This window comes from Haemaphysalis longicornis, unplaced genomic scaffold, assembly GCF_048455015.1.
Source record: "Haemaphysalis longicornis isolate Haplotype H1 unplaced genomic scaffold, Haemaphysalis longicornis Haplotype H1 scaffold_7, whole genome shotgun sequence".
NCBI classification, from domain to species: Eukaryota; Metazoa; Arthropoda; class Arachnida; order Ixodida; family Ixodidae; genus Haemaphysalis; species Haemaphysalis longicornis.
This window is the reverse complement of record NW_027526422.1, coordinates 113,231,985-113,259,541: the sequence shown is the minus strand read 5'-3', so window position 1 is coordinate 113,259,541 and position 27,557 is coordinate 113,231,985. Positions and strand designations below refer to the sequence as shown.

The following is a 27,557-nucleotide window of genomic DNA, read 5'->3' as shown; positions in this document are numbered from 1 at the left end:
GGAGTGTCTCACTAGTACCCCTCCCCTGGACGACCGACGACGCGTTGCGCCCCTCTCCTGACCCTCGCCTTCAACTTTACCGCGCATGACATGCTCGGAAGGTACGCCTTGCGTCCGTTACTCCCGCTGGCTACCTGGCTCTGGCTCCTCCGATGCCTCGCTCTGCGGAAATTTTCATCAACAAAACTATTGTAAATGCAGCCCTCACACCCCACATCATGATAAAATGAATTCACCCGGCAAGATCTCCACCTCCTTACTGCCCCTGTTGTGAAACGGCAGTGTTCGCCACCCTCAACCGCTTAATCTGGCACTGCGCCGCATTTTCCTTGTACCGCCCAATACTTGTCAACGCTTTGCCACGTGATTCCGCTCAAGACGACCCCCCTTTCGAAGACGCTAATTTTCTTACAGCCCTCTGGGGTGTTCGGCCTAGAGAGTGGTCTCTCGAGGTTAGTGTAAACCGGGACCTTCCCCGCTCGTAACAGTTGAATTGACTGCACTCGATCACACGATCCCAAAAACCCTAGCCTGGCTCTGCTGACGGCAGTGATCTCTTCTATGGCGTTCAAGGACCCACCATTTGTGCTACTCGGCTACTCCTCCCCGCCTCTTCCCCCTCTTCCCTTATTATGGCCGCATGGCCATCCCTTTGAAACAAAGAATTGCAACAACAACAACTCCTCATTCTAGCTCTCTTGCTTGCGCGTCTTTCCAAAGGTCCAGACAAAAGTGGAACCACTTAGAGAAGGAAGGCCTGCGGGAGCGCCAGCAGGCTTTTCCCCCAACCCGGTACCGATGGATCTGTACCACATGGACTCGAGCCCTCCGTGTCGCGCTGTGCGTATGGTGGCAAGGCACCTCAACTTGAGCCTCAACCTCATTCCTGTCAACGTCATGGGTGGCGAGCACATGACGCCTCAGTTCCGCAAGGTGAGTGCAGCGTGTGTGAACTTCGGGAAAAGTTGTGCCAGGGAAGGTATACCTTCAGCGCGTTCAGCTATCCGTTCGCATGTTGTTGATTTACCTTGCTTTGGATACTTTTAAAATTAGCCCGTTATCATAATCTTGGTATACAAAAAATAACACGCAGGTCACTGACCAAGTAAAATAATGACGTTTCGAAAGTGAACGCCATTTATCTGTTTTTTACTTGCTCACAGTGAACTGTGTTTTATCTTGTGTATTATGCTACCGAACACAATCGTGGTATGGTGTGCTAAGTAAAGCTTTCCTATTAATTGTACTTTTTGCAATGGTGTATTCATTTATGGCGGTAACTTCTTACGACGCAATTGACGCTGTCAGAGGGTGACATTATTGTGAAAAAAGTTCATAGCCTCCACAGTTAGCAGATGATTCAAGGCGAATGCTTGCTGATGGGAACTTTGGTAACTTAGACCTGCAGGACTCATCCACGCAGTTTTTAAAAGTTGTGTGAATGTACAGAACGTTGGTGACTTTTTCGTCCTTCTCGCTAATGCGGCAGCAAGGATAGGTGACCCTGAAGCTGTTTTCATTATACAAGCCATTCAAGTTTATGTCGCGTTGCATTCAGACAGGAAGAAAAAGTAAATAAAACCCTCACCAAACAAAAATAAAGCAGTGCATTGAATAATTCCAGGATCTAGGCGTAAAAAGTTTAAGATTTAATTTCTTTGGTATCATTTCACAGTATTTGTTATAGCGTCCAACACAAGCCTGTCCATTAGCGGGGAGGGCAGGGCTGCGGACTTACTGGGAACGTTATGCACAGCGGCTGGTGGACAATTTTAAAAGGGTTTACAATATACTTTCTTACATATCGCTTCAAAGTATTTATTATTGCGGTCAACCACAGCCGTTTCTTCAGCCGTGAGGGCGGGGCTGCATGCTTACGAGGAACTCGGGAGCCTGGCGGTTGTTATGCGGCAAAAACTGCACCACGAGCAGTCGTTATTGTAGATTCGTAGTTAGGACAACCTCTGCTTAAAACAAAATGGTTGTATGGTTTAGGATTGAGCCATCGTACTTGTGCGAGTGCATGCTTAACGCTTACATGTAGGGACATATAGCCCTCCATGGCCAAGTAGCCCTTGCAGAAAAAAACAGTAGTCATCGTTAATGCAATAAAAACCACTTACTGTTTTTTTAATTCTGACAATATTTGTGTTAATTCTTGAAGTTTTTTTTTTGCGCTGACCAACTGAGGACTGGCGCTTTGCGATTCACCTGACGCCTTTCTGTCTGTTCAGATAAATCCACAGTCTGTCCTGCCTACGCTCGTCGACGATGGTTTCGTGCTGTGGGAAAGGCAAGTTGTTGTTTTCGAGCCTCGAGTTGGTCGGGTTTTTTGTGTCTACCGTCTGTGACAAAAAATCCCGGGCTGTCTCCGCTAACGTGAAACCTAAAGAAGGGCGAACCATGCAGTGTATAAGTGTATTCTTGGCGCCTTGGCGTTTTTTCCCATCTCCATGGGCAAAAACGCCAAGTAGGGGGGTAGAGGTATACAGTAAAATGTGCTTTTGGGCTAGTCGGTGCATTATGAATTACGAAAATTGCGCTGAATAGACAAACAGAGGAAGAAAGACAGACAATGCGCGGTATACAGCTTTGCTTGAAGCACGAAGAATTCTAGCGCGGGGATTGGAAAACGAGGATCCCGGTGTGCTCTTTTAGTACGCATTACGTTCTAGCGCGAGGCGTCAACGAGTGTCCCGGTGTTTTACCACCGTGACTACATGAGACGACATGAGACGACGAAACGAAACGCCGACAGCCCGAGCCCCGGGTTTCACCCCTAAAGCTCATTTACAGGGCCGCACACCTGCAGTGTTGCATTGGCAGACGCTTTCACCTTAGACATAAGGTTAAGCTTGAGGGTGCTCGGAAGGGTAAGGTGTAGTGACCACCGTATGGTAAGATCTCGAATTAGGCTAGATTTGAGGAGGGACCGCAACAAGCTAGTACGAAAGAAGCCGATAAATGAGCTAACAGTAAGACGTAAAGTAGAAGAATTCAGGATCGCGCTGCAGAACCGATATTCCGCCCTTAACGAGGAAGCCGAGCTTACAACACAGGAAGCCAGCGACAACCCTACACGCATTATCACGGAGTGTGCAGCAGAAGTCGGGGGCACTATGGCTAGACAGGATACTGGTAAACTTTCACAGGAGACGAAAGATCTAATCAGGAAACGCCAAACCATGAGAATCGCTACCGCAGCTGACAGAATAGAACTAGCCGAGCTCTCGAAGTTAATCAATAAGCGTAAGACAGCTGACATACGGAAGTATAATATGGAGAGGATCAAATACGCTGTAAAGAACGGAGGTAGCCTGAAAGCAGTGAAGAGACGTCTTGGCGTGGGGAAAAATCAGATGTATGCACTGAAGGATAAGGAAGGCAATGTCATCACTAATAGGGATAAAATAGTCACAGTGGCCGAGGAGTTCTATAGGGATCTGTACATCTGTACAGCAGGAGATAGACATCCCACCAGTAACGACCGAAGAAGTAAGGAAGGCTTTGAAAGAAATGAAAGGGGGCAAAGCACCTGGTGAGGATCAGATAATAGCAGACTTCTTGAAGGATGGCGGAGAAATTGTACTTGAAAAATTGGCAAACCTGTATACGCAATGCCTAATGACCGCAATGGTACCGGAATCTTGGAAGAACGCGAACATCATCCTAATCCATAAGAAAGGCGACATGATGGACTTGAAAAATTACAGGCCGATCAGCTTACTGTCAGTCGTCTACAAGGTACAACCGAATCTCTGCAACCCTAGATTTCAGTCAACCTAAAGAACAAGCAGGGTTCGGTAAAGGTTATTCAACAATGGACCATATTCACACGATCAATCAGGTGATAGAGAAGTGCGCTGAGTATACTGAACCCCAATATATAGCCTTCATAGATTATGAGAAAGCATTTGACTCGGTCGAAACCCTAGCAGTCATTCAGGCATTACGGAACCAGGGGGTAGATGAGCATTATGTAGGAATACTAGAGGATATCTACAATGGGTCTACAGCTACCATCATCCTCCATAGGGAGAGCAGTAAAATACCTATAAGGAAGGGTGTCAGACAAGGAGACACAATCTCTCCAATGTTATTCACAGCATGCTTACAAGAAGTATTCAGAACGTTGGATTGGGAACAGGTGGGAGTAAGGGTTAATGGAGAATACCTCAGTAACCTCTGATTTGCTGATGACGTTGTCTTGCTAAGTAACTCGGGGGACGAATTGCAAAGCATGCTTTCCGCACTGGGCGAACAGACTAGAACCGTGGGCCTGAAAATTAATATGCAGAAAACTAAAGTAATGATCAATAACCTCGGGACAGCACAGTAGTTTGAGATAGGTGGCGAGGAAGTGGAAGTGGTAAGCGAATATATTTACTTAGGCCAAGTTGTGACCCCAGATCCCAACCATGAGGCAGAGATAATTAGAAGGATCAGAATGGGGTGGGGTGCATACGGCAGACATTCTCAGATAATGCATAGCAGCCTACCATTGTCGCTGAAGAAGAAAGTGTATGACAGCTGCATCTTACCGGTACTCACCCACGGGGCAGAAACTTGGAGGCTCACTAAGAAGGTTCAACTTAAATTTAGAACGACTCAGCGAGCAATGGAGCGGAAAATGATAGGTGTAACATTAAGGGACAAGAACAGAGCGGAGTGGGTCAGGGATCAAACTGGTGTTAAATACATATTAGTAGAAATTAAGAAGAAGAAATGGACGTGGGCAGGGCATGTAATGCGAAGGCACGATAACCGCTGGTCATTAAGGGTAACAGAGTGGATCCATAGAGAAGGCAAGCGTTGCAGGGGGCGGCAGAAAGTTAGATGGGCAGATGAAATCAAGAAGTTTGCGGGGATAAATTGGTCACACTTGGCACAGGACCGAGATAATTGGAGAATAATGGGAGAGGCCTTTGCCCTGCAGTGGGCGTAGATAGGCTGGTGATGATGATGATGATGATGATGATGAAACTTGAGGAAGAACGTAAACCGGTACCCGCAGCTCCAAGTGTATTGAACAGCGCTCTAAAGAACGACTTTACGGTGAATTAGACGCCCACTGTTTAAAGGCAGTCTACAACACCTCCGACAAAATGCGAGGCAGTTGACACAACACGATGCAAACACTTCCCACAACTATACAGGCAATGTCTTCGTGTAACGCAAAAAAACGGACAAGCACGGCAAGAGGAGGTGGGCACAAGCGCTAACAGTCTACAATCCTAACGCTTGTGCCCGTCTCGTTTTTGCGTGATTGTTCGTTTTTTGCGCTACACGAAGACATCAATCACCGATACCAACAAGCACAAACCCAAACTCTTCAGACATCAGATTCCCCAATACCCATCATACTGTTTTAGGAGACGACCCCACGTTTTCCATCGAACGCTTTTTTTTTAGGTTATCACAGACACCGAATTTTCGCACCTCATTTCTTCTCATGCATACGCAACTTTCCCTATACACCAACCATTTTCATGGCCTTTTGTTTCATTTCACACCTATTTCTAGATTTCGGTTGACGTTAAAGATCCTCAGGAGGCCCAAATTAATGCGGAGCCCTCCAGTACGGCGCGCCTCACCGCGTGTGTAAGCGTCGGCGCGTTAAGCCTCATATTCAATCAATCAATCAATCACGTCTATGTCTACTGGCAGATTTTAGTATTCACGTTTACACGACTGTCATTCTATAACCTTCTTTTGGTGCTCTTTGCCCTATTTGACCTTGCGCAATTGAACACCGATCATCATCATCATCATTATAATAGTCATCAACATTTCTGATAAACAGTTTCAGTCTTTCCTCCGCGTCTAGAAGCACTGCCAAAGCTATTGTTATCCCCTGCACGGAGCGGAACTGCGGGATTTGCTTGTCGCAATAGATATGCCATCCATTTCTGCTTTGCTTTTGTCGCTTTCGTTTTAAGGTGGCTGTCGAATGCGCTCATTGCTGCAGCTGGAATAAGTCGGCCGCTGTCATTGGTGCCGAGGGGTCGAAGAACGCCAAGACGGGAAAGAGAAAAATCTTTTGAGCATGTTTCTAAGTTATCTAATGGGCTTAGAGCAGTAATTTACGGCAAAGGTACTTTGCGACCGCCTAATCTATATAAGTATATGTTGTGGTTGACTACGATCTGCAAGCATTTAACATTTTGAAAAAAGTTGAAAAAGGCGTTGCAGAGTTTCATAAACAAGAGAGGCAAGATTTATATAGACCCGCCCAATGATCAAAATGAACGAAAAGGGGCTTGCTTGCGCACATACAAGAAATCTCCATCGGTTCGCCCCATATTGTAATTTGCAGCATTCTCTGCCGGGTATCCCCACAGCCAGGACCGTGTGATGCCCTGTATAAGCAAAATATGCAGGATCGGAGGAAGCAACGCATTTATTCCTGAGGAGCGTAAATGGAGATAATTGTTTGAACAGAAATTCTGGAAACCACATAATGAAAAAAAAAAATATATAAATTTTACAAAATGTACTAAAACAACTAAAAATATGCATGTTATATCCCATCCCCCCCAAAACAAACGCCAAAATTAAAAAAAAGTCTGGAAAAGAACATTCGTAATACGGATAACAAAATAAACACAGATTTGGCGGAAGTTACACATTTGTTGTTGTAACAGCGTAATTTTGTTTCTTGTTCGCTCCTTAATTTGCTTTTAGCGAATTGCTTTTTCATTTGTTAGGGGGTGTGACTGCTGCGTCTAGCGACTGCTAGTAAATAAACCACATATTTCGTATCATCGTATACTATTTCTGGAACTTTTAGCGATGGCCGGCTCACAGCAAAAATAAGTTAAGTTCAGTTGCCGATAATATTCTCCGTGAGAAAACTCTATGTGTTTCCCTCGACGCTAATGGCCGCCAAGAATTGATCGCTTCCTTCAATGCTCGGACAAAACTTAATTTAACGCTGACGCTTAGTTTCCCACCAACGGCTGTTTGCCGGTTTTCTTGCCGTGGAACGTTCTACTCTGCTTTAGGTGCGTTAAAAAGAAAAGAAAGTCCGCCACGTACTACAGTTTTCAGAAAGTCGACTAATGGATTTTCCCCGTTCCCTACTTTGCTATGCATGCTTCAAAACACCATTACAGTACCGGCCCGGAAACGGAACTTTCAGAATTCGTTCATCTTCTTTGGTCTGGCTGCTTCGAAAGACTAAGCTTACAGTCCCGGCCCGGAAACGGAACTTTCAGAATTCGTTCATCTTCTTTTGTCTGGCTGCTTCGAAAGACTAAGCTTACAGTCCTGGCCCGGAAAATAAACCTGTATGATCGTAAATGAGGCGTACGCGCAAAAGTATTTGTTCCTCTGAATCATTGGAGCGTTCTTGCAAGTAGGCAGCAGTGTGCGGGTGGGCAGCCTATACTCACCAAACTTTTATAGTGTAAGCTTCCTTAGGTAATGCCCCTGAGAAATCTGTCCGTGCTAATGTAACTCGTGACCTGGTGCTCGGCATACGAATACACGGGCCGTATGGTGCATTCAGTAAAATGCCTTAGGGCCTTTTATTAGTAAATAGCCTTCACTCAAGAGCAGCTAACGATAAAAAGGATTTTGGGCCTCGAAAGCCAACGGTTACAAAGATACGTGCTTATACTTATGTTACATTTTACAATTACCACTCGGTTTTTCGCACAAATTTGTACTCCCCAATTGTAAACAGGTGTAAAATAGGTCTATAAGTGTGTCCACGCCCAATTATCCAGTTTTCAAAATTGCTGTGGTGATCGGGTTCTACAAATTTACTGTAATCGCCTAAAACAGGCGTAAAAAGGGTGAAAAATTGGGTTTTAGAATGAGCACACATTTTTGCTTTGAAGACATTTTCGTCACGAAGGCAATGTGCAAGTTTGATTCATTCGAAAGGCTGCCTCGTTAGAAACACTGACACCACATTTCAACGCAAAATTAACTCAGACAAGCTGTAAAATTGGGAAAACAGAAAATAGGTATGCGAACCAGCAGCGAATTTTAAGCACTGAATTTATGACGTGTTGTAGGTAGATGGTAGCAATCAGCTGAGGCCGAAAAACTCCAACGCAAATTACACAGCGATTTATAAGCTCGCAAAACAAGGTATTCGCGCTTAAATTTAGTGCACATTCTTTTTACGGCAGTAACAATAGGGGGGGGGGGGGGGGGACGATGAGTAAGAAGAGTAGAAGGGCTATACTATTTCCTATTGCGCAGACCATCTCGGCTTGCATCGCTGGATGATTCAAGAAAAGAAACAAAAAAAGCACGCCGTTCTCGTGGACGTTGAAGACCAACTGCATTGCAAATTTCGACCTCTTCAAAACCTTATTGCCGTATAGTGTGCCTAAAATGACTGCAATGTACGAAAGATCTCAGCTCAAATTCGCGCACGCACAGCGCAAAAGCCCTTTGAAAGTCAGGTTTTTTATAAAGAGAAGAGCGCGAACATTTATGCCAGGCTGAAGTGATCTTCCACCCCGTGAGTGAGCGGCAGTCCGGCCTGCCGAAATGTCACTTGCACTAATGGCTTGTTGCGCCAACCGTCGGCAGGTGTAGCGTCGTGAGGGACGGAACTATTTTAAACGTTTCTAACTGATAAACAAGGCCCTATGCAGGGCTAACAATCATGTCCCAGTCGGTTCTGTGGTACCTACTGTACGTTGAAAATAAATTTGTCCGAGGTAAAATTTCGGTGCTGTTGGCCGTTAAAGGGGCCATGCAGACAAAACACGTTTGGTTCATTCAAAGATTGCCTCATTAGAACCATACTGACACCACTTTTAAGGTAAAACTCGATCGAATAAGCACTATAATTAGGAAAGAAGACAATGACCTTGCGAGTCACTAACTCATTCCCGCACTAGAACATATAGGCGTCATATGCACAGCTGTGCGATTGGCTGAGGCCGGCAAAAGCAAACGCAAGTTACGCAGGTCCTATAAGCTTGCAGAACGAGCTGTTTTTCACTTAGTGTAAGGCATATTCATTTTATAGCAGTAAGAACAGTGGGGGAAAGAATGGAAGTTACAAAAGTACACGTAAACACGTAAGTACCAGCGCGTACTGTTGCTGTTACTGAGCGCAGAATGCTTGTTAAAACTGCACAGCAGTGTGGCGCTTTGTGGTTGTCTCACACGACACTGGCCGATTGGCGTAAGGCACATTGTCTTACGTGACCCTGTCTGCCGAACATACCCCATGATTCACAAAACAATTACTACCTATCGTAACAAAAACAAACCAAAGGTGGACAATGGTACGAAGCAGCATTCTGGCGTCGTCTTTGAGGCCTGACGGCAAACAGGGCTCTGCAGTCCGCCGCAGACTGAAGAGCGCACTTGAATTTCGTTTGAAGACGCTTCGTTGACATCATGACAGACGCCACGAAACACGCGATTTGGCAGGAGAATCAAAATTTTAACGTAAATTGATCAATTTCTTAGTGATTAAAACATCACTTGCTGCCGCACAAGCGCTTCGGGAACTGTAAAACACCAAACCTTTCGAATAAAACAAACTTTTATTTTGTCTGCATAGCACCCTTTAAGGACGCGCTTCATGTACGTGCACCGCATGTCGGATGTCTTCAATGCCTTTTCGCTTCTATGTCGCGAACGTCACATTGATACCGACGGCAACGTTTCGACAAAATTGTGCTTTGGGGAAGATGAATTTTCGTTAGTGCAATATATATATATATATATATATATATATAGAATAAGGTTTGGCAGTCAAGAAAACCTCGGAAAGCAAAGGGGGGAATGCGTTAGGTCAAAGAAACAGATGAAGAATTTTTTGAGTCAGAAAGAAATTGCTGAAAAAATGCCCGCCGGGTGGGATCCGAACCCACGACCTCCAGAATACCGGTCTGGTGCGATAACCACTACGCTACCGGCGGGGCGGTTTCCCCACCACTTTCTTGGGTATATATGTTAAGGTATTTTTTTTTGTTTCCCGCACTTGGGGGTGGTAGCAGCGCCACTCGGACTACTCGGGGTGAAGGGGACCTTCTTTTTAACCCCCGGGCCGTGACTCGAGTGTCTACGACATGTCGAGAGTGGTCGACCAGCGTTGAACCCTCTTAAGCTACCCTTGGCACCAAGACTGCCAGAACAGAGGCCCTCGCTATGCATGTAGCGAATCAGAAATGGGAAATGAGGGGTTCAGTGAATTAAGGCAGAATAAGGTTTGGCAGTCAAGAAAACCTCGGAAAGCAAAGGGGGGAATGCGTTGGGTCATAGAAACTGATGAAGAATTTTTTGAGTCAGAAAGAAATTGGTGAAAAAATGCACGCCGGGTGGCATCCGAACCTATACCTATATATATATATATATATATATATATATATATATATATATATATATATATATATATATATACATTTATATAAATATATATATGCGTGTTTTCCTATCTGAAGATCCGCGCTCACTACAAACACTCCGTAGCCGCTTTAATTTTTTTTGTCCTCGGGCTACAAATGCCTTAGCAAGAAGTACGAACGCTTATGAAGGAATGTTGCCTCATCACCATTCTATAAGTTTGTTTTGAAGATTGAGATTAGTAGCGCTTGGTGCGTAGAAAGGTTTTAGAAGACTGCTGGGGATTCTAGCTGAATCATCACCTTGACGCCATTAGTATTGTGGCAAGCGGTGAATGCTTTATGCCTGCATTTCACTAACAATTTTGTAGGATAGAGCGAAGTAATCCAACTACCTACGGGTGGATTTTATCTGAAATTGGGCGCTATTTTGCCTGTTTGTAATGACTATTTTTGTGTTTCTGGTGTTTCAGCCGAGCAGTGCTGACGTACATGGTAAACCAGTACGTTCCCCATAGCCTGCTTTACCCGACCGGTGCACGCTCCAGAGCTACGGTCGACCGCCTGCTCTATTTTGACATGGGCAGCCTGTTCAGCGCCTGCCACACAGTGCTGGTGAGGTACTACGCTCCAAAAATTAACTGCCCAGTTCTTTTATGCGTGCAGCTTCGAAAAACTTCGTCGTTTTTAAAGTGTTCTCCTAAATATAATGGGGTTGTTTAATACGAATGAACCAATTTGTTTTCTTTCCGTTTGCTGGTGTATTCAGATTGTGACTGGAGCCTCTGCTGGTGTGAAAATTGTGTGCTAAATTGCCCTTAAAATAATTGGGACACTTAAGTAAATGAACAATTTACTGTAGATTGATTGTAAGTGCCCAAGCAAGCCTAATTTAATTCTTTGGTGTCATGATGCGGATCTAAACGTGCCTTGCAGGTTTTTCTAACGTTAGTGGATCAGGCTCAGCACAAATGACGGCCTGTAAAGCGTAGTATAACATAACTCTCCGCGTATGTATTGCTGTGGGGGTGTGTAGCACTGCTGTAGGCTTTAGAGTACACTCAATTTTTAAAGACGATAGTCTTTCTTAGGCTACATAAACGCAGAAGTTTTGGTCCGTCTGTCTGCCTGTCTGTCTGTCTGTGTGTCTGTGTGTGTGTCTGTCTGTCTGTCTGTCTGTCTGTCTGTCTGTCTGTCTGTCTGTCTGTCTGTCTGTGACTCAATTGAGCCATCCGGCCAAAGTGAAACAGAGACTGCGCAATAGTCTTAAATACCCACAGCCAAATCAAAGCGTCAAGTCCGGCGTTACTGTTCATAGTTGTCACCATTGTTGCACAAGAACAAGACATTACGTAAATGTAAGGCAGAAAATGAATACATAAGTGATATACCTATTTCTTGCGAAATCGTTGTTGCAAGTTTTATTCCCAGTGATGGCTCTAGGCCACAGAAGGGGATAAAAGTTGGAAGAGACGTTGCAGCCAGTGGTCGCCTTAAAGAGCAGAGGATGGTATCGCAGAGACTTGCAAAGAGTCGAAGAAGGCGGTGTTGACGGTTGTACCTGGCGCCGGATCAGACCTACGCCTTACAGCCCCTTTAGTAGAAAAATGGGCTGTTTGGGCGAGTGCGTTAGTGTCTAAAGTGTGTGGGTCGATAGGGCCAGTAGTATCGAGAGGAGGCGCTGGGATACTGCGGTATCGAGGGAATCTGGGGAAATGCCAAACGATATAATGAACATCTGCTGTAGTTTGGGAGAAGCAGTAGGCACGTTTCGTGTTCGAGAGGGGTGTGTGCGATTTAGTAGATGTTGCAGGTGAAGAGGAGGCATCGGCTAGAAGTTGTTGATAATAAGGTTTGCGGATATGTGATGAGAGAAAAGGACTTTAAAATGTATAGAGGGGGTGCAAAAATACTGGATTTGGATTTTTTTGTCTTTTATGTAGCAAATAATTGGAAACACTTAAAATGGTGTTGGTGCCTAAGAAGGAAGGGGAGCCGAGAGCGAATCAGTGAAGGGGTGCGGCCGTAAACTCTCCTGCTCATCTACATTGGCTGTATGGTTCCCTGGTGATGGATGCTGACGTCCAGGGGTGAACCCGATACGAGTGTTGATGACACTATGGAGAAGGGCCTGACAGCAGGTTCAAGATATGATGAAGAAGATGATGTGTTGAAGAAGATTGGTTGATAATTTTAAGCGGAAACCTATTGTTTTAGTTCGTCTAAACAGGTGAAAGGACAGAAAGAGTTCATTTATAAACGAGTCGTTCTCGAGCTGTTTGTGACATATACACGTTTGTGATAGCTTCCGGCCTTTTCCAGATTCAGCGGTGTTTTTAGATTTTCAGTCGGGGGATGAGCTTGTTTGAACTTTAAAACCTTAGTCGGACGGTGGCAGTGCTGTCCGTTGAGAATGTTTTAGGAAATCTAGATATTTTGTGCCGGCTAGCTTCACCATCGCCAGTTCGAGGGCCCAGATATTTTGTACGACCAGTGTCATATAATACATTGACCTTGTGAAGATTCACTTCGGAATGTGAAGTCTGTACATTTGAGTACTCCGAAAATTTAGGATGTGATTCTGGGTAGAAAAAAAGGCTTTTCATAATGGGCCATTTGTCGTATACTCTTTTGTCACAACAGTATCCGGTGATTTTCGGCGGACCACCACCAACAAGCGAAGAAGAGAAGCCGCTGGTCCAGGCACTAAATCTGCTCTGCGACTTTCTTGGCGAAAAGATGTTTCTGACCAGCGACATTGTCACCCTTGCCGACATTTCCGTTCTCTCTTCACTCACAGTCACCGAGGTAGTTGTTTTGACGTGCTTTCCTAGAACAAAAGAAAAAAGATGCCATGTTTGTTTTAACTACGGTGCTTCAATATTAGTGAAATCAGGCGGGAAACGTGCAGTTTTCTGTGACCAGTGAACCCATTTAAATACGAGCTGCCGATTAAAGCATCCTGTGATTCCACGAACGCCACCCGAAGTTGGGATGTCAAGCTTTCCGTTGATTTTCCAATGTGTGGGTGTGAAAATTCTAGACAAATATACGAAAAAGAGTGCCTTTAAAACGACAATCAGCTTCATTGGACAACCATTATATACTTGATAAATGTTGAGCATTTTTCTTGCAAACGTTGATGTCGCTGTCCTCTAATAGCGAGCACTATAGTTGACAAAGAAGGTCAAAAAGCCCATGTACTGTGCAATCAAGAAATAGTGCACAAAGTGCTCGACACTGCAAAGCAAATACAAATATAGGAACTACGTTTAAAGGAAAATTGGCAATATTTAAGTCTTGATGGGGCTCGAACACAAGGCCTCCGTAATGGCGGAAGAGCCCTCATCCCGAACGCTGTATCAGATTGATGTCTTTACCTTGGTAAAGGTGACAGAGAATGCGTTGTGGCCTTCGATTAGAATTCGTATGTTGGAAACACGCATTGAGGCTTACATAAGTGAGTTGAGCATGCTAATTACAGAAGTACCAATTAGCCCGCTAGCAAAGTACAAACAGGCTTAAGTCCTCTTTGTCTGGTGATGCGAATGAGGGTATTTGGCAGCCTGTATTTAATAGCACCGTCACTTCAAATATGCTGGAATCTGCGATCGCCACAGTGTGTTCCCATAGATGGCAAGCGGCTACGGTGAACTGGGGTATGTTGTGACGGCCCATGCGCTATCCTGATGTTAGGCCTAACGTTACGTTTTCAGCTTTTATGTCGTCAACTGGTGCCCGTGGCTTCACTTACGAGTCGGACATTGCTTGGCGCGTCTTTAGGATCAGTGTCGCGCCGACGTATTGTTAAGCTTAGCTACAGGCCTAACCAGGTTGATTGCAATATAGTGAAAAGGAGGAAAAAAAAGTAAAGAAAAAATATGATGATGACGATGAGAGGGACCTGCTCAGCAATTTACGCCAATAATTTCGACGAAATTCCAATTGCAAGTCAGTGCAGGTCGGGCGCTGCCTGTTACACCTCGCGCCGTTTAATGGTTAGCTATGAACACGTCCGCAATCTTGTTCATCAACTGCTAAAAAGAGCTTGCTGTTTGACCTCTGTGGCCTAGCGGGTAGCGTTGCGGCTTCTAACGCACACAACTTGGGTTAGAGCCCTAGCAATTCTACCATTTTTTCTTGACGTTTTTCTTGAAAAGGTGCACCCTTGGACCTTGGATCAGTTCTGCACATTGTTTTGGTAAATTAGGGTGGTTTAGTATCTTTTAGGTACGAATTATGTCCGGATAGGTGCCTATCGCCCGGTTAAGTTAAAGTTCTGGATCGGTCCGGTAGTGCCCGGTCTGCACTGCCGTGGAAACGGAGAGTGGCATGTTTTGCATTCACTACAACATGAAAAGAGCTCACGTGTCTTTACCACTTTTATTTTTTAAGCCGGAAAGCTGAGGAATGACATCTGCATGCGGAATGATGGTGATTTGTCTTTTCTGCTTCTGTTGTTTTTTGCAGTGCGCTGACTACGACCTCGCCCGGTTTCCCGCTGTTAAGGAGTACTATGACCGGATGAAGTCTACCTTGCCATATTTCACCGAAATTAACGAACTGGGGATGAAACAGATGAAAGGAATGCGGAACCAGAATTCAAAGTGAAGAGTTTGTCGGATGCGCGCGATTTCCTTTTCCGAGATGACTGTTTAGTTCTCCCAGAGTTTCGTAGCATAACAGATAAAGGTGACGCTGCTGGCGCAAGAGGCCATGTGAACAGAACGCAAGTTTCATTCAGTCGAGAGACTTCATTGATACTATAACCATGATGTCAAGCTTACCGCGAAATTCCAACTACTGATCTGGGCATTGACGTAAACTGATTAAGCAGTGGTGACGCATCAGCCGCATTCGTGCCGGGTTCGTATGACGTCACGGGGCCTTGTTCGTGCAATTAGAGGCCGTCGATGAAGCTCGCCACCAAGAAACGTGACCGTGCTATTGCTTTGTTGTCATCTGATTGTGTCACTTGAATTCTAAACTGCAGTTAACACACTATCTTTTTTTGTAGTATACCCTGATTTCGTTACTGCGGATGTCGTGCAGAGCGAAAGCTGAGTTTCTCGATGATATTTTGCAGCAAGAACTGTCTTTGGGAGTCGCAACTGAGTTAGGCGTGCTACGAAGGGTTTTTATTTGAAATTAAACAAATCTGCAGTTTGTATTTATTTTGACTAAAGTGAACATCTAGCCGGAACCATTATTCGGGTATACATCACGTCATAGAATTCTGAAAAAATAACAGGATTGCAAAGATGTTCCTCGTGTTTGTTATGAGGCTACTCGGAGAAATAGTCTGAAAATCTATTGCCATGACTTTGTGGCCACGTGCGAAATGAGCTAACAGCTGAGTGAAACCTCTAAAACAGTTCTGTTCTCACACCGGACGATTTTTAAATATGTATTTTGTGGGGAGCAAAAGAAGAACACTGATTTTACTTGTCAAGCGATCAGTCGCTTGTGGAGCATTAACAAGCTGCAGCGACATTCGGACACTACAAGTGCACCAAAAGTGGCCTCCTCGACAATGCTTGGAACGAGTAAGCTGAAGTTTATGTTTTCGCGGTAACGGCCATTAAAACAGCGTGTAATATAATGGACTCAGCTCCGCGGAAACTAGTTCGCAGCGTTTGTCACTGCTATATTCTCTGGCATTCACGCCCCTTTTCGGGTCTCAGCCGCCAATTGAGAGCAAACGACGACTTGTAAACCACAGGAATGGCCAATCGTGTGGGACTCCTAGGGGCCACGCGCCAAACACAAGGGAAGAAAATAGGATGAGGTAATTCAGCCGCCGATGTCGAAACGTAGAGGGATGTGGAAGGTCGTGCTTTCGCAGGTCTTGTGATTTAGCTACGTTTGTAAGATGAGAACTGTGGTTGTAAGTAAACACTTTCTGGCAATTTTTGCACATTAACAACCGAAAACTCGAAATTTTGTCACCGTAGAGAGAGATACTGTGATCGGTGTAATGTTCCTACAGATCCCGAGTAGAGGAGATTTGCTGTTGCCTTACTGGAGGGAAAGGCACCTTCTACTGTTGGAAGCCGTCGGAGTGGCATTGGAAGAAGGTGGGTCTCCAGATGTTCTACTCAGCCGTCACCACTGAGCTGCCCGGCAGTATATCTCATCGCTTTTGTGGAGGGCATTTTCAGAGGAAACGTGCGGCGTGAAGCCGTTGCACTTCAAGTGATAGTTACGGAGGCAGCAATAAATAGTTGACTGATTCCTTGTGTGTGTCATTTGTTCATGTGGAATATTTTTACAAAATTAGCCCTCTTGAACGTCAAAGAGGCTGCATTAGCGTGGGTGACGAGCAGCGAAACGCAATTGCTAGAATTAGTGCTCCTGCAAGGACGATAGAAATGCAAGAAGAAAGTTTCAAGCCTCGTTTTGCGCCAATTTCTCAAACCCTTCGGCTTTCACGTCATTATGTGGTGGTACCGGCTGTTTATTGCTGACTGGTTTTCACTAAGCTAGCACGTCACGCTGTGACAACTCGCCTGGAATTACAAGTTAGGAGTGCTGTAAAAAGTAAACCCAGTTTCACCCAATGTGAAATCCGCTGAAACAGCGGAGATGAGGTTCTCTTGTGTCGACTCGAACGTGAACAAGGGAACGGCATTTCCGTCACCGTAAAGATTCTACGGTTCGTGCAAACGAACTGGCAGCCAAACGTCTGCGCGGGAGGCTCCCTACCATAGCAAGAAGGAGAGGAGCCCGCCCCTGCGAGATCATTGCGCCCTGTATGGGAGAGTCCGGGAGCCCGTTTCTATCCCTGCGTGACGCATGACCTACAGCAGACACACGAAAGGTTCGGCGTACAACACCTTCGCTGTTACCACGTTCACCCATTCCAGCGGACGCCACGCCGGAGTAACTTCAAAATTACAGTGTGCCTCTCTCAGCATCCATGAGGCGTGTCTCGGCGTTCAACAAAGCACACACACACACATATATATATATATATATATATATATATATATATATATATATATATATATATATATATATATATATATATATATATATATATATATATATATATATATATATATATCAAAAAGTAGAGTCCGACGCAAGTCTCAAAAAGCAAAAACAAACATGTTTACTAACGTTTCGACTGGTGGTCCAGTCTTCATCGGAGTAACATTTACAGTACACTGCAGAACGCTTTTATAGGTTCGTGTAGAGAGAGGAGGAAGTTGCGCTACAGTGCGCCCTCTTTAAGAGAAATCATACGTCATCATTCAGCAAAACAAGAAAAAACGCAAGACATACACATGAGAGGGAATGCACTGCCCTCCCTCTTTTTTGGGAGAAAAGGTGCGCTACAATGCGCCCTGTTTAGAAGTATTTATTGGCAAGTGGTACAACAAAGAGAAAAGAAAAGAAAAATGCAAAGGGATGTCTAGGAAGGAGGTAAATTGGCGCCTCTCCTCATAGGAATTAACAGAAGAAGCGGGGGCGGGGAAGAGAAAGGAGTAAAGGCGCAGAACGAGATAAGGAAGTGGGGAACACGCGTCAGCACGTCATCGCTTTTCGTCTTAGGAATGTGTCAACAGAAGAGGGGGGGGGGGGGGAAAGCGGCAGAACGAGATAAGGAACTGGGGAGAACGCGTCAGCACGCCTTCGCTTTTCGTCTTAGGAATGTGTCACGTGAAGCCGGCGCTATGTGGCTAAGCCGGCGCTAAGAGGCTAATTGAGTGAACCTGGAGGGATGAAGCCGGCGCTGGTATGCCTAAAAACAGGATTGGTCACGCAAGAAGCGAACGGAAGAAAGGCGAGCAATTATTGTGGCAAACATGTCAACGCGCCCACGCCTTCGTTCAGCCCAGAGGATGCGGTTTTGAACTTAAATATGAGATATGATTCGTGAACTTCGCGTGCGTGGTTGCTGTTGAAATTGGATTCGATTATTGTTACCTTCAAATTATTAAATGAATGACCCGGGATTCCGACGTGTCGGGACAAAGGAAGGTTAGGAAGAGACTTGGCTTGTGCCCTATGATTGTTGAACCTTAATCTAAAAGCGTTCGCCGTCTGGCCAATATATTGCAGGTGGCAGGTATTGCACTCGAGCAGGTAAACTACGTTGGCGCTGTCACAGTTAAAATTTCCCTTCAGTTTTACAGAGAAGTGCGAGGCGGTGCTAGAGGCGGTTTTTGTTTTCGTCATGTGGGGGCATACCTGACAACGAGGCTTGTTGCAGGGCCCACAACCGGTCACTGGTGAATGGCTCAGCTTCGAAGATGTCAGAATGTCGCGCAGGTTTTTGTTTCGCCTATAGACAACACGTGGTGGTTCGGAAAATATAGATGCTAGTCGAGGACTTTGACTTAATATGTTGTGATGCTTTCGAAGTATGCCAGAAACATTCGGCACAGATGCGGAGTGAGTGAGAACTAGGTTACTTGAAGGGCGCCGGTCGGCTGGCTTCCTGGAGTTAAGGAATTCATTGCGGGTCAGCGCTCCTGCTCGGCGAATGGAATCGTCAATTAATTGGAGCGGGTACTTTTGTTTGAGCAGATCGTTTTTCAGTCCCTCACAGTTGGAAAGGAAATCTGTTTCCTTGGAGCATATCCGGCGGAAGCGGTGCGCTTGACTGTAGGGTATGCCCGTTTTCCAGTGCTTAATGTGACTACTTTGAAAATGCAAATATTGATGGGAGTCCGTCGGTTTTCGGTAAAGGGTGGTCTCTAATTTGTTCTGCGAGACAGATACCGTCACGTCAAGGAAGTTGATGCTGGTAGCGGAAAACTGGTGTGAGAAAGAAATGTTAGAGTGGACCGCGTTAAACTCGGCTATAAATCTTAGGAGATTGGATTCTCCGTGTGGCCAAATCAGAAAGACATCATCGATGAAGCGCTTGTAAAAAGATGGCTTCAAGTCGACGCTTGCAAGAAACTCCTCCTCGAGGACTGCCATGAAAATATTTGCATAATTTGGCCCTATCCTTGTGCCCATGGATGTACCATTGCACATAGTGTTTGCCATTGAACTCGAAATTGTTTAGCCCAAGAATCAATCTCAGTAATAAGGCCAATGCGGAATATATATATATATATATATATATATATATATATATATATATATATATATATATATATATATATATATATATATATAAGAGAGAGAGAGAGAGAGAGAGAGATAATCCCTTGAATCCCTTTATTTCGGATCCACTTCGAAGGCAGATGTCACTCCTCAGGCGGCGGGGAGGAGCTTGTGGGCTCCAGCAGCACCCTTAGCCGGCTGGTTCACTTTCTTCTGGATCAGGAGATCCGTACTAAGTAGCTCATCCATCCCGCTCATCCTTACTGATCCATATGGAGTAACTCATCGGTCCCGCTTAATCCGCGATTTATACCAGAATGGACTTCACTTTAAGATGATGTAGGCGCGCAGTAAAGGTAGCGACTCAACTACCCGTCCGCTCTCCTGTCGTTTCGGGGATTGTCACGGCTCGGAGGCGCGCTGGATTCTTGGCCATTTCTATAAACGACGTCTTATGTACCTGGAGCGAAGGAAGTTGGCAACCGTTCATTGACATACACAATCCATGAGACCTGGTGCGAAAATATGCCCGTACGGGACAGGAAGTATGGTCTAATTGATATTCATATACAATTCCATCTTCTGCCTTCTTCATACCCGGGTGCGAGGAGTCAGTTTCGGCAATATTTTTAATCCTAAAATAGAAATACAACCATTCCTTTAGTTTTAAACACAAAACAGAGTATCTAAGATATTTTTATCTATCAAACGCTGTACGTATGGTTTAAATGCTACGTTGCATTTTTGTTCTGTGCTTCCGCCCAAAATCCATGTGGCTGGTGTTTGGCCGGCTAATATCCAATTGATTGATTGTTTAGTGCAGTAGACTGTAGCTGTGTGTCAGAAACATCCAGGCATCTTTCCACATACCGGGAGTTCACTGAGTCGTAAAACAAGTCACAGAAGGAAAGGAACTGGCCAGCCAGGTCTTGTTTTTTGTAGCTTCCAACAAAAAGCGAAGCTTATAAATTACGTATTACAGAAGGAGCCGGCGCAGTAGGCGTGAACGTAAACAGTTTTTATTGCTCCCATCTTCTTTTCATGAAATGGATTACGCAGAATATTTCTGACAGAGTTCAAAATGACGCATTGTAACGAGAGCTGGAATGGCCGTATTCTCGCCGTTTCGCTGTGACCGGTGGCCGTGCCTCGGTCACTAGCTGGCAGCGGTTCCCAGGGAACCTGCGGCAGCTAGAGAAACTAGCGATTCCTTAGCCGCCGCAGCTGGCAGCGCAGCTCGCCGCGCCAAAAACAAAAAAACAAATAAAGAATAATAAAAAAAAAGAATCGTATATATAGAAGGGGCGGCTCGGTGGGATTTGTCGTCAGGCTTCGTGGTCGGAACGAAACCATGAGAAGGCAGCGAGCCGAGGAGACGGAGGAAGAAAGAGTCGCACGCCTTGAGAAGCGTCGTAGCCGTACAGAGAACCAAGCTAAACAATAACATTAACGGTATTTTTCGCAACGCATACCCAGTCACAACTGAGTCAAGCCACAGCCAATTTCAAACCACATCGCCTTGTCTAGGCTAACCGTTTTAAATATTTCGCATTTACGATTACTGTTATTTCATCAATACAGGTGCCTCTTGCAATTTTAGTACTGTGTCTTTCCAAGAACATAGGTATCTTTTATTTATATACGTCTTTATTTTTAATGGAAAGAAGGTTGTAGACCTCATGTCACTTCATAAAAACTAGCGCATGCTTCTTGCTTGCGGCAAAGCCTTTTGGTTTGTGATATTTCCCATGTTAGTTTTTTTTTTCAGTTTCCTCTTTGTCTAAATAAGTGTGGCAAATTTACGAATCCTGCCCTGGCACAACGATCAAGGCTAGGAAATGCCAATATATGAGTTGCAGCTTGATGAATGATCTGCCATAGCCAGCGATGGAAGCTGCCATTACATGATAGGCGATGCGAAGGTTTCCGAAGACCATCTCACCTTCATACTCAGCACAATATCAGGAGTTGTTCATGCCACAACACTCAGGTGAAGTCGCATTGAAAGCAGTAGTACATGTAGAAAAATTAATGGAAGATGTATTGGTATATCATCATTGATGCTTGACTATTTCGTATTTACCCTCGCAAACTACCGGCTCGGCCGTGCTTCGGCTTCAGAAGGCCGCGACAAGGCATTTATCCCGTGCCCTTCGATGGGTGTATCACGATTTCCCCGCGCGCGTTGCAAACCGCGTAGCAAACCGCGTTGCAAAAGCACCGGGCGGTTAGCCCCGTGTCTCAAATGCCCCGTGAGCAATAGCCTCGCGCCATAATCCCCACGTGCAAAAAGCCCAGATGCCAGTTTCCCTGAATTATTTTCGCGTGGAGGTACGACGAAGCGTCATTTTTTGTGACTAAATGCTTTATAAACAAGTAGATAATGTTCTCCGACCATGTCAAGAAGAGATAGAGGGAGCAAACCGATCTCAGAAGGGAAGAAGGAGGACGGGAGCTGTAGAACTGGGATAGCACGCCTTCCACCTTCCGCAGCGCTTATTGCGATGCGTGGTTTAAGTAGGGTGGAATCGAAGCCCACTGCTAAGGAAGCGATAACCACGCAGCGAACGTCGTTATTCTCCAATCTGGGGCAAAGCCCAGTGACACTCCGAGATCTCTGGGGGTGCCAACTCAGCCAGACGACAGCCTATGTCGACTGAGCGCGACATTCAACGCCAAATGAACTGCGTTGCATGTAGGTTATTCGGACCCCCCCCCCCTTCACCCCCCCCCCCCCAAAAAAAAGCCAGGATGCGATGTTCAAACATAGCTACAAGTATGTCATGCGAACATGTATGACAACATTATTCATAAATTGATAATTGCAAGACACGAACTCATGGAGGACAAAAACATCCACCACTAGACGAGCCAGTAACTTCGGTCGAAGTTTTTTATTTTTCTTCTCCACTCTTTACGCAACCTTTCATAGGCCGCGCAGAAAAATTACAAAGAAAAGAAAAGAAACAAACATGTAATACTGCGGGCTTTGATCATTAGTTCGCGCTTAAAGAGCGGGACTTTCGGCGCGGGGCAGTCGGCACGGGGAGAATGTGTCAGGCTTGTGAGTACGGGGCTTTCGAAAACGGGGCAAGAAGAACGGGGATTCCGGCACGCGGCCACTGAGACAGGGATTTTGAAATCGTGGGCTTCGTGCACCCCCCTCCCTCTTCGACACAGTGTTACGTGTTTTGCGTTTAAGCGTGTTAGTGGTCACTTTTGGTCGACTTATCATTCAAGTTTGATAACAGCGCCAAGACAGGACACAGAGAAGGCGACACGAGACTTGGCGCTGACTAACAACAAAGGGTTTATTTCGCCGCAGCTGAATATATACCCTGGGAATAAAAAACAGTAAAACACACAAAATAATACAATGGGTGCCTTTTAAATTTTATCATTTTGTGTGTTTTACGGTTTTTATTTCCCAGGGTATATATTCAGCTGCGGAAAAATAAACCCTTTGTTGTTAGACAGCGCCCAGTCTCGTGTCGCCTTCTCTGTGTCCGGTCCTAGCGCTGTTTTTAAACTAAGTATGTACCAACAAGCCCAAATTCACACAGTTCATCATCCACATAGGCCGCCTGTCGCTCCTCTTGCTCTCCACCAGCAACACCGTTTCATAGCCATCATCCTATACCATCCTTTCTTTCCACCTACTAGGTCCTGCAATCGTTGAACGTTCCATTTTACAATCTGTAGAAGTGGTGACGGAATACGTCGAGAGGGTGGGACGGATGCGGTGGGCGGAGACGGGCGGAGCCGCATGTGGAATAAAAGTCGGCCTAGGAACGTCGGAAGCAGTGCGAATGCAGCGCCACCGCAATCAATGCCGGCACCGGCTCGGTTGACGTCTACCACGTCCGCGCACTTTTTGTCGTTCTCAGTTTGTCTCTCGCTCTGTCTCTGCGGATGAACGGCGAAAATTTTTGCCAGAATGGCCTACGTACTTACTGCTAAGGCAATAAAGCAAACCTCCCCTAGATTTGAAATAGAACGAGAGAGCCTCAGAGCGAGAACAAAAAGTGTACGGGGCACTTAAATCTTCCTACTAATTCTGAAGGCGAAAAGGTACCATTGTGATGGGTGCCTTTTATATACACGTCCACACGTCTTTCTTAATCTACCTTTTTAATCTTGACCTTAATCTTTCCTATTGTACCTTAACGTATCTTATCCCGCCATAAACACACCGGATTTCACGTTGCTCCCACTTCAATTTACTCCACCTCAAGCAAAGAACCATTACAGGCGGTCAGATGAAAGTGTTATTACGCCGATATAAAAATAAATTAACGTTGTCGGCGCTCAAAAACGCTATTGGGTCACCTGAACATCAAGAACGTCTGCTAGAAAATTTGGTTCTTTTTAAACAACCAGCTTTGAAGTTACCCTTTACTTGCAAAATAAGCTACTGTTGCTTCCTTTGCTGCCTGTACCAAGCTTTTGAAGTGGGCGAGGGCGCATAAGCTAAGAACCGAGGATGTAGCTCATGTGTTGTGAAACAGTTGTAATCTCAGTTAAATATATCGTCCAAAAGTGGCGTGTTTTGCAATTGTATATTTGCTTTTGTGCCTTTTAAAACAAATGTATGACTATACTTTCAGGATATTGTAAAGTCACCGCGCTCGACATTAAATTCCCTAGAACGTGAACAGATTTATTTTCATTCTTATTTTAAGAAATAAACTGTGAACGTACGTTGCACGATGCATTACTTATACCGCCTGTCCTTTATCACGAAAATGTGACGGACGCTTGAGTTCTGCTTTAGAAATTTTATTTTAACCCATTGAGTAAAGAATGTCAGCACGTAATTATATAGAGTTCCCGCAGCGGGTGGCGCGAACCCAGTTACGCCGCTGCACTCGCACTGGGCGTTGCAAAAATAAATCTCACTGCTCGACCGATCCTACAATTGCAACTTGGTTTACCTTTAATTGTGACTCACTAGCCGTGTTTTATTGCCGCTTCTTTCTACCTGGTAGCTTTGAAGGAGCAGCGGAAATTTCGTCCAGACGCGCGTTTTAGTTTCTCGCCTCTGTCAGAAAAAAAAAAAAAATTCCCCGCATTTCCCCGAGGGGAAGAATGTGAAAGTGAGAATGCACGAGTTGAATTTGCGCGGTTCGGTAATGTTCGCGAAAGAGAGATCACACACACACACACACAACTACAAAGAAAGAAAGATGCATTTATTCGCAGACACCTATTTGTGTTGTCGTTGTACTTGATTGCTAGAGCGGATCTCAGCTTTGAAATTTCGTGTCAGTACTCCTTTAAGCGGGTGCATTAGCCCTTCTCACGCCCGATTCCTGGCCAATCCCCCACGTGGGTATGTGCCATGTCAGCGGCCAGGTAGCGCGCGCCCATCTCCCCTTGTTGCTAGGGAAGACGAGGAGCGCGCGCACCCGCAGCTGTTGCTATGCGGACTACGGCGGCGGACGATTCAGGCTCGCTTAAGAAGTGCATTCGCACTTAAAACCTCCACGTAAAAAATGTTAACCACGACCGCCTGCTCATTAGCGCAGCCCGTTACATCTCGCATTCGCGGCAGAAAGTCGACCAGTGAAAAATGCCCAAGAAGTTTTCGCAAGTAAAAAATAGCAATTAAGGCTACAAGCCTTTACATAAGTTCACCTTGTGTTGGAAAAAGACCTGCTCAACGAGAGAGATCCAGCACTAATTGAAAGTGGAAAACGGCAGAGTGCGGAACAGATAGAAGCGGGGTTTACCAGACCCGCTGTCATTTCTTTAATCAGCCACACATTGTCAGGACACGGTGGGCGGGAGCCCCCTCGCATGTGGCGCCCGGAGCACGTGTTCCGCCTCGCCACACCCTAGGTACGCCGCTGCCCACGCCGTTGTCACCGGGCCATCTACCCGCAAATCCTGATGTTCCAGATTTTTCACCACGCCTTCGAAAGCTTCGTACGGACAGTTTGATCTAGGCCGGCCCACATCCCCGTCGAGGGGTACCCGAATCGCGTTCGATTTGCCCGATAAGGAGTATCTTCTTTTGCCAGCTGCACTTATTTATTTTCTGCTTATTGACATGTGTCTTCCGGTAGAAAGCATGCACGAGGTGTATGGGTTCAGTCGATAAGCGCATCGAAAAATAATCTCTCCTACTTATGTTCGCTATACAAGCTAAGATTTCTGCGGCGTTCGGGCAGTTTGTCCACGACCGTGAGCAACTACAGCCATTTGAGGGTTGTACTCTGGTAAGATTTACTCGATTCTTGGGGAAAGTGCTACAATAATGTTGAGTTCTTTAAAAGTAATAAGTACGAAACGTCAGGAAGCAAAAAGTGGGTAACCTGGAGAAACAGCTACTGACGCATTGGTTTATTGATTGACGGCAGCCGCTGAATCGATTGAGAGTTCGATCGACCCTCGTGGTGTGATTGAGTCTGGTGGGAAAAAAAACCTGCTTTTTGTGGTAGTCAAATGCATTTATAATCTACAGGAGCTGCATGGACCATACTTGAACATTTATTTGAGAATGATGCAGCGTGTCGTGTGGTTGTTTGGCCATATTTTATGAATTATTCTACATTGTACACATTCCCATTTCCGTAAGTCTTTTTTGGCGGCATTTGCCATCGGAAGTGTTAACACGATGCACATATTTTACGGCGACAGACAGCTAGTTTTTCTGCGTTGCTGACTGCTCAGCTCCCTAGTGCTGTCGACAACACCATCGATATTTTGTGAGATTTTTTTTGTAATGCACTCGAAGTTGCTGCAAATATTCTCCATTTGTGGAAGTTCAGCATTATTTGACCAGTTTGTATTTTTGTGTACTCCTTGCTACCGCATGAACGTACTCTTTTAAAAAATATGTGATTTATTTATGTATTTGTTAATTTATTTATTTCCCTAAAGCTGTATTCGAGATGTAATTGATCGTAGAGGTCATAATGGCTGACTGCACGGTAAGGGCGTGCCAGAGCTTTACAGAAGGAAAAAGCATCGTCAGGCGTGAATTCGGCCTGCAAAAAAGCGAAATAGAAAGCCTATTGCTCATTCAGCCGTTACACTTTCCACTTGTCACGAGTAGTGCGATGAAAAATTGGATGGCTTACTAGGTTCTTCGTGTTTACATCTGTTTGCTCTCTGAAGTGCCGGGTTTTGAAAGGTGCTGAATACGTATTGGCGTATTACGTCAGCGGGCTTTTATAAAAGCCAGCTTGTAATTTGTAAATTTTATGAGCATGTGGGAAGTAAGCAAACACAAAACGGGCACGATTTGGTATTCGCGACACATGAGCAAACGCACCAAAATACTATTTCGGGGTCGCGATGACCAGTTTCGCTGGTAGCTGTGATCGCAAATGCCTTGCACACTATTTTCGAGCACGAACGTTCAGCCTAAACAATTTAGGCTTTATGTTGCTCTAATTTTTCAAATTATTTTTGCACTGACCGCCCTAGCCCGCAACCTTCGCCACCTTTCAAAACCCGGATCGTCTGCGCACGGTGAATTAAAAGTATAAAATGCCCAATCCATGATTTGGCGTTTGTACGTGTTTAGTGCGGGAAAAAGCATGGTAGGGTTCTTATGTATCTAAATAAAGCTTCTTGCAGATTGTTTAGAAATATTTAGTCACTTTCGAGTGGCCGTGAAAAAATGCAGTGCAGTTAGGGAGCGCTTGTGTCTCCATATATCAAAACGTTCACTGCTGCAGAAGACAACCTTAACCTAGTCTGTTAAAATAGACTGTAACAATTTTTGAGATGGCTGATATTGAGGTTTGTTTCGAAGCCAATGACAGGTATTTGGATAAAGGGCTTAGCACGCAGAGTATAAAACGCAAAGCCTGCCATCGCGACATAGGTTTTAGGAACGCTAACAGATTGTCCCGAATAAATTCGCGCCAAACGTCTTCTAGTGCGGTTTCTCAAATTATACATTTCGCGGTGTAATGATTACTTGAAGTTCTAAAAGCACCAGGACAGGCTGCTTGAATTCAATTTCTATTTATATACTACATCTTGCATATAGTTGCGAAGTATAAATAAAATGTCAACTACCCCTCCGTCGAAACGAGAACGACGAGGGAACGCGCAGTTTGACAAAATCAAGTCCAACACCAAACGAACCCACCCAAAAACGAGCGAACCCACACCACATTGCCTTACCATGCACATAAGGTGCTGGTTATCTGGACG

At 45.2% G+C, this 27,557-nt stretch overlaps 1 protein-coding gene across 1 annotated transcript; it reads left to right on the top strand.

Moving 5' to 3' along the window:
* Nucleotides 1-745: 745 nt before the first annotated feature.
* LOC144144877 (glutathione S-transferase 1-like) lies at nucleotides 746-16,532 on the top strand. The gene is made up of 5 exons (XM_077676374.1): nucleotides 746-933; nucleotides 2,235-2,293; nucleotides 10,796-10,937; nucleotides 12,966-13,130; nucleotides 14,793-16,532. Exons 1-5 carry the CDS (start codon nucleotides 799-801, stop codon nucleotides 14,931-14,933), a joined length of 642 nt encoding a protein of 213 aa, XP_077532500.1. The 5' UTR covers nucleotides 746-798; the 3' UTR covers nucleotides 14,934-16,532.
* Nucleotides 16,533-27,557: the final 11,025 nt, after the last annotated feature.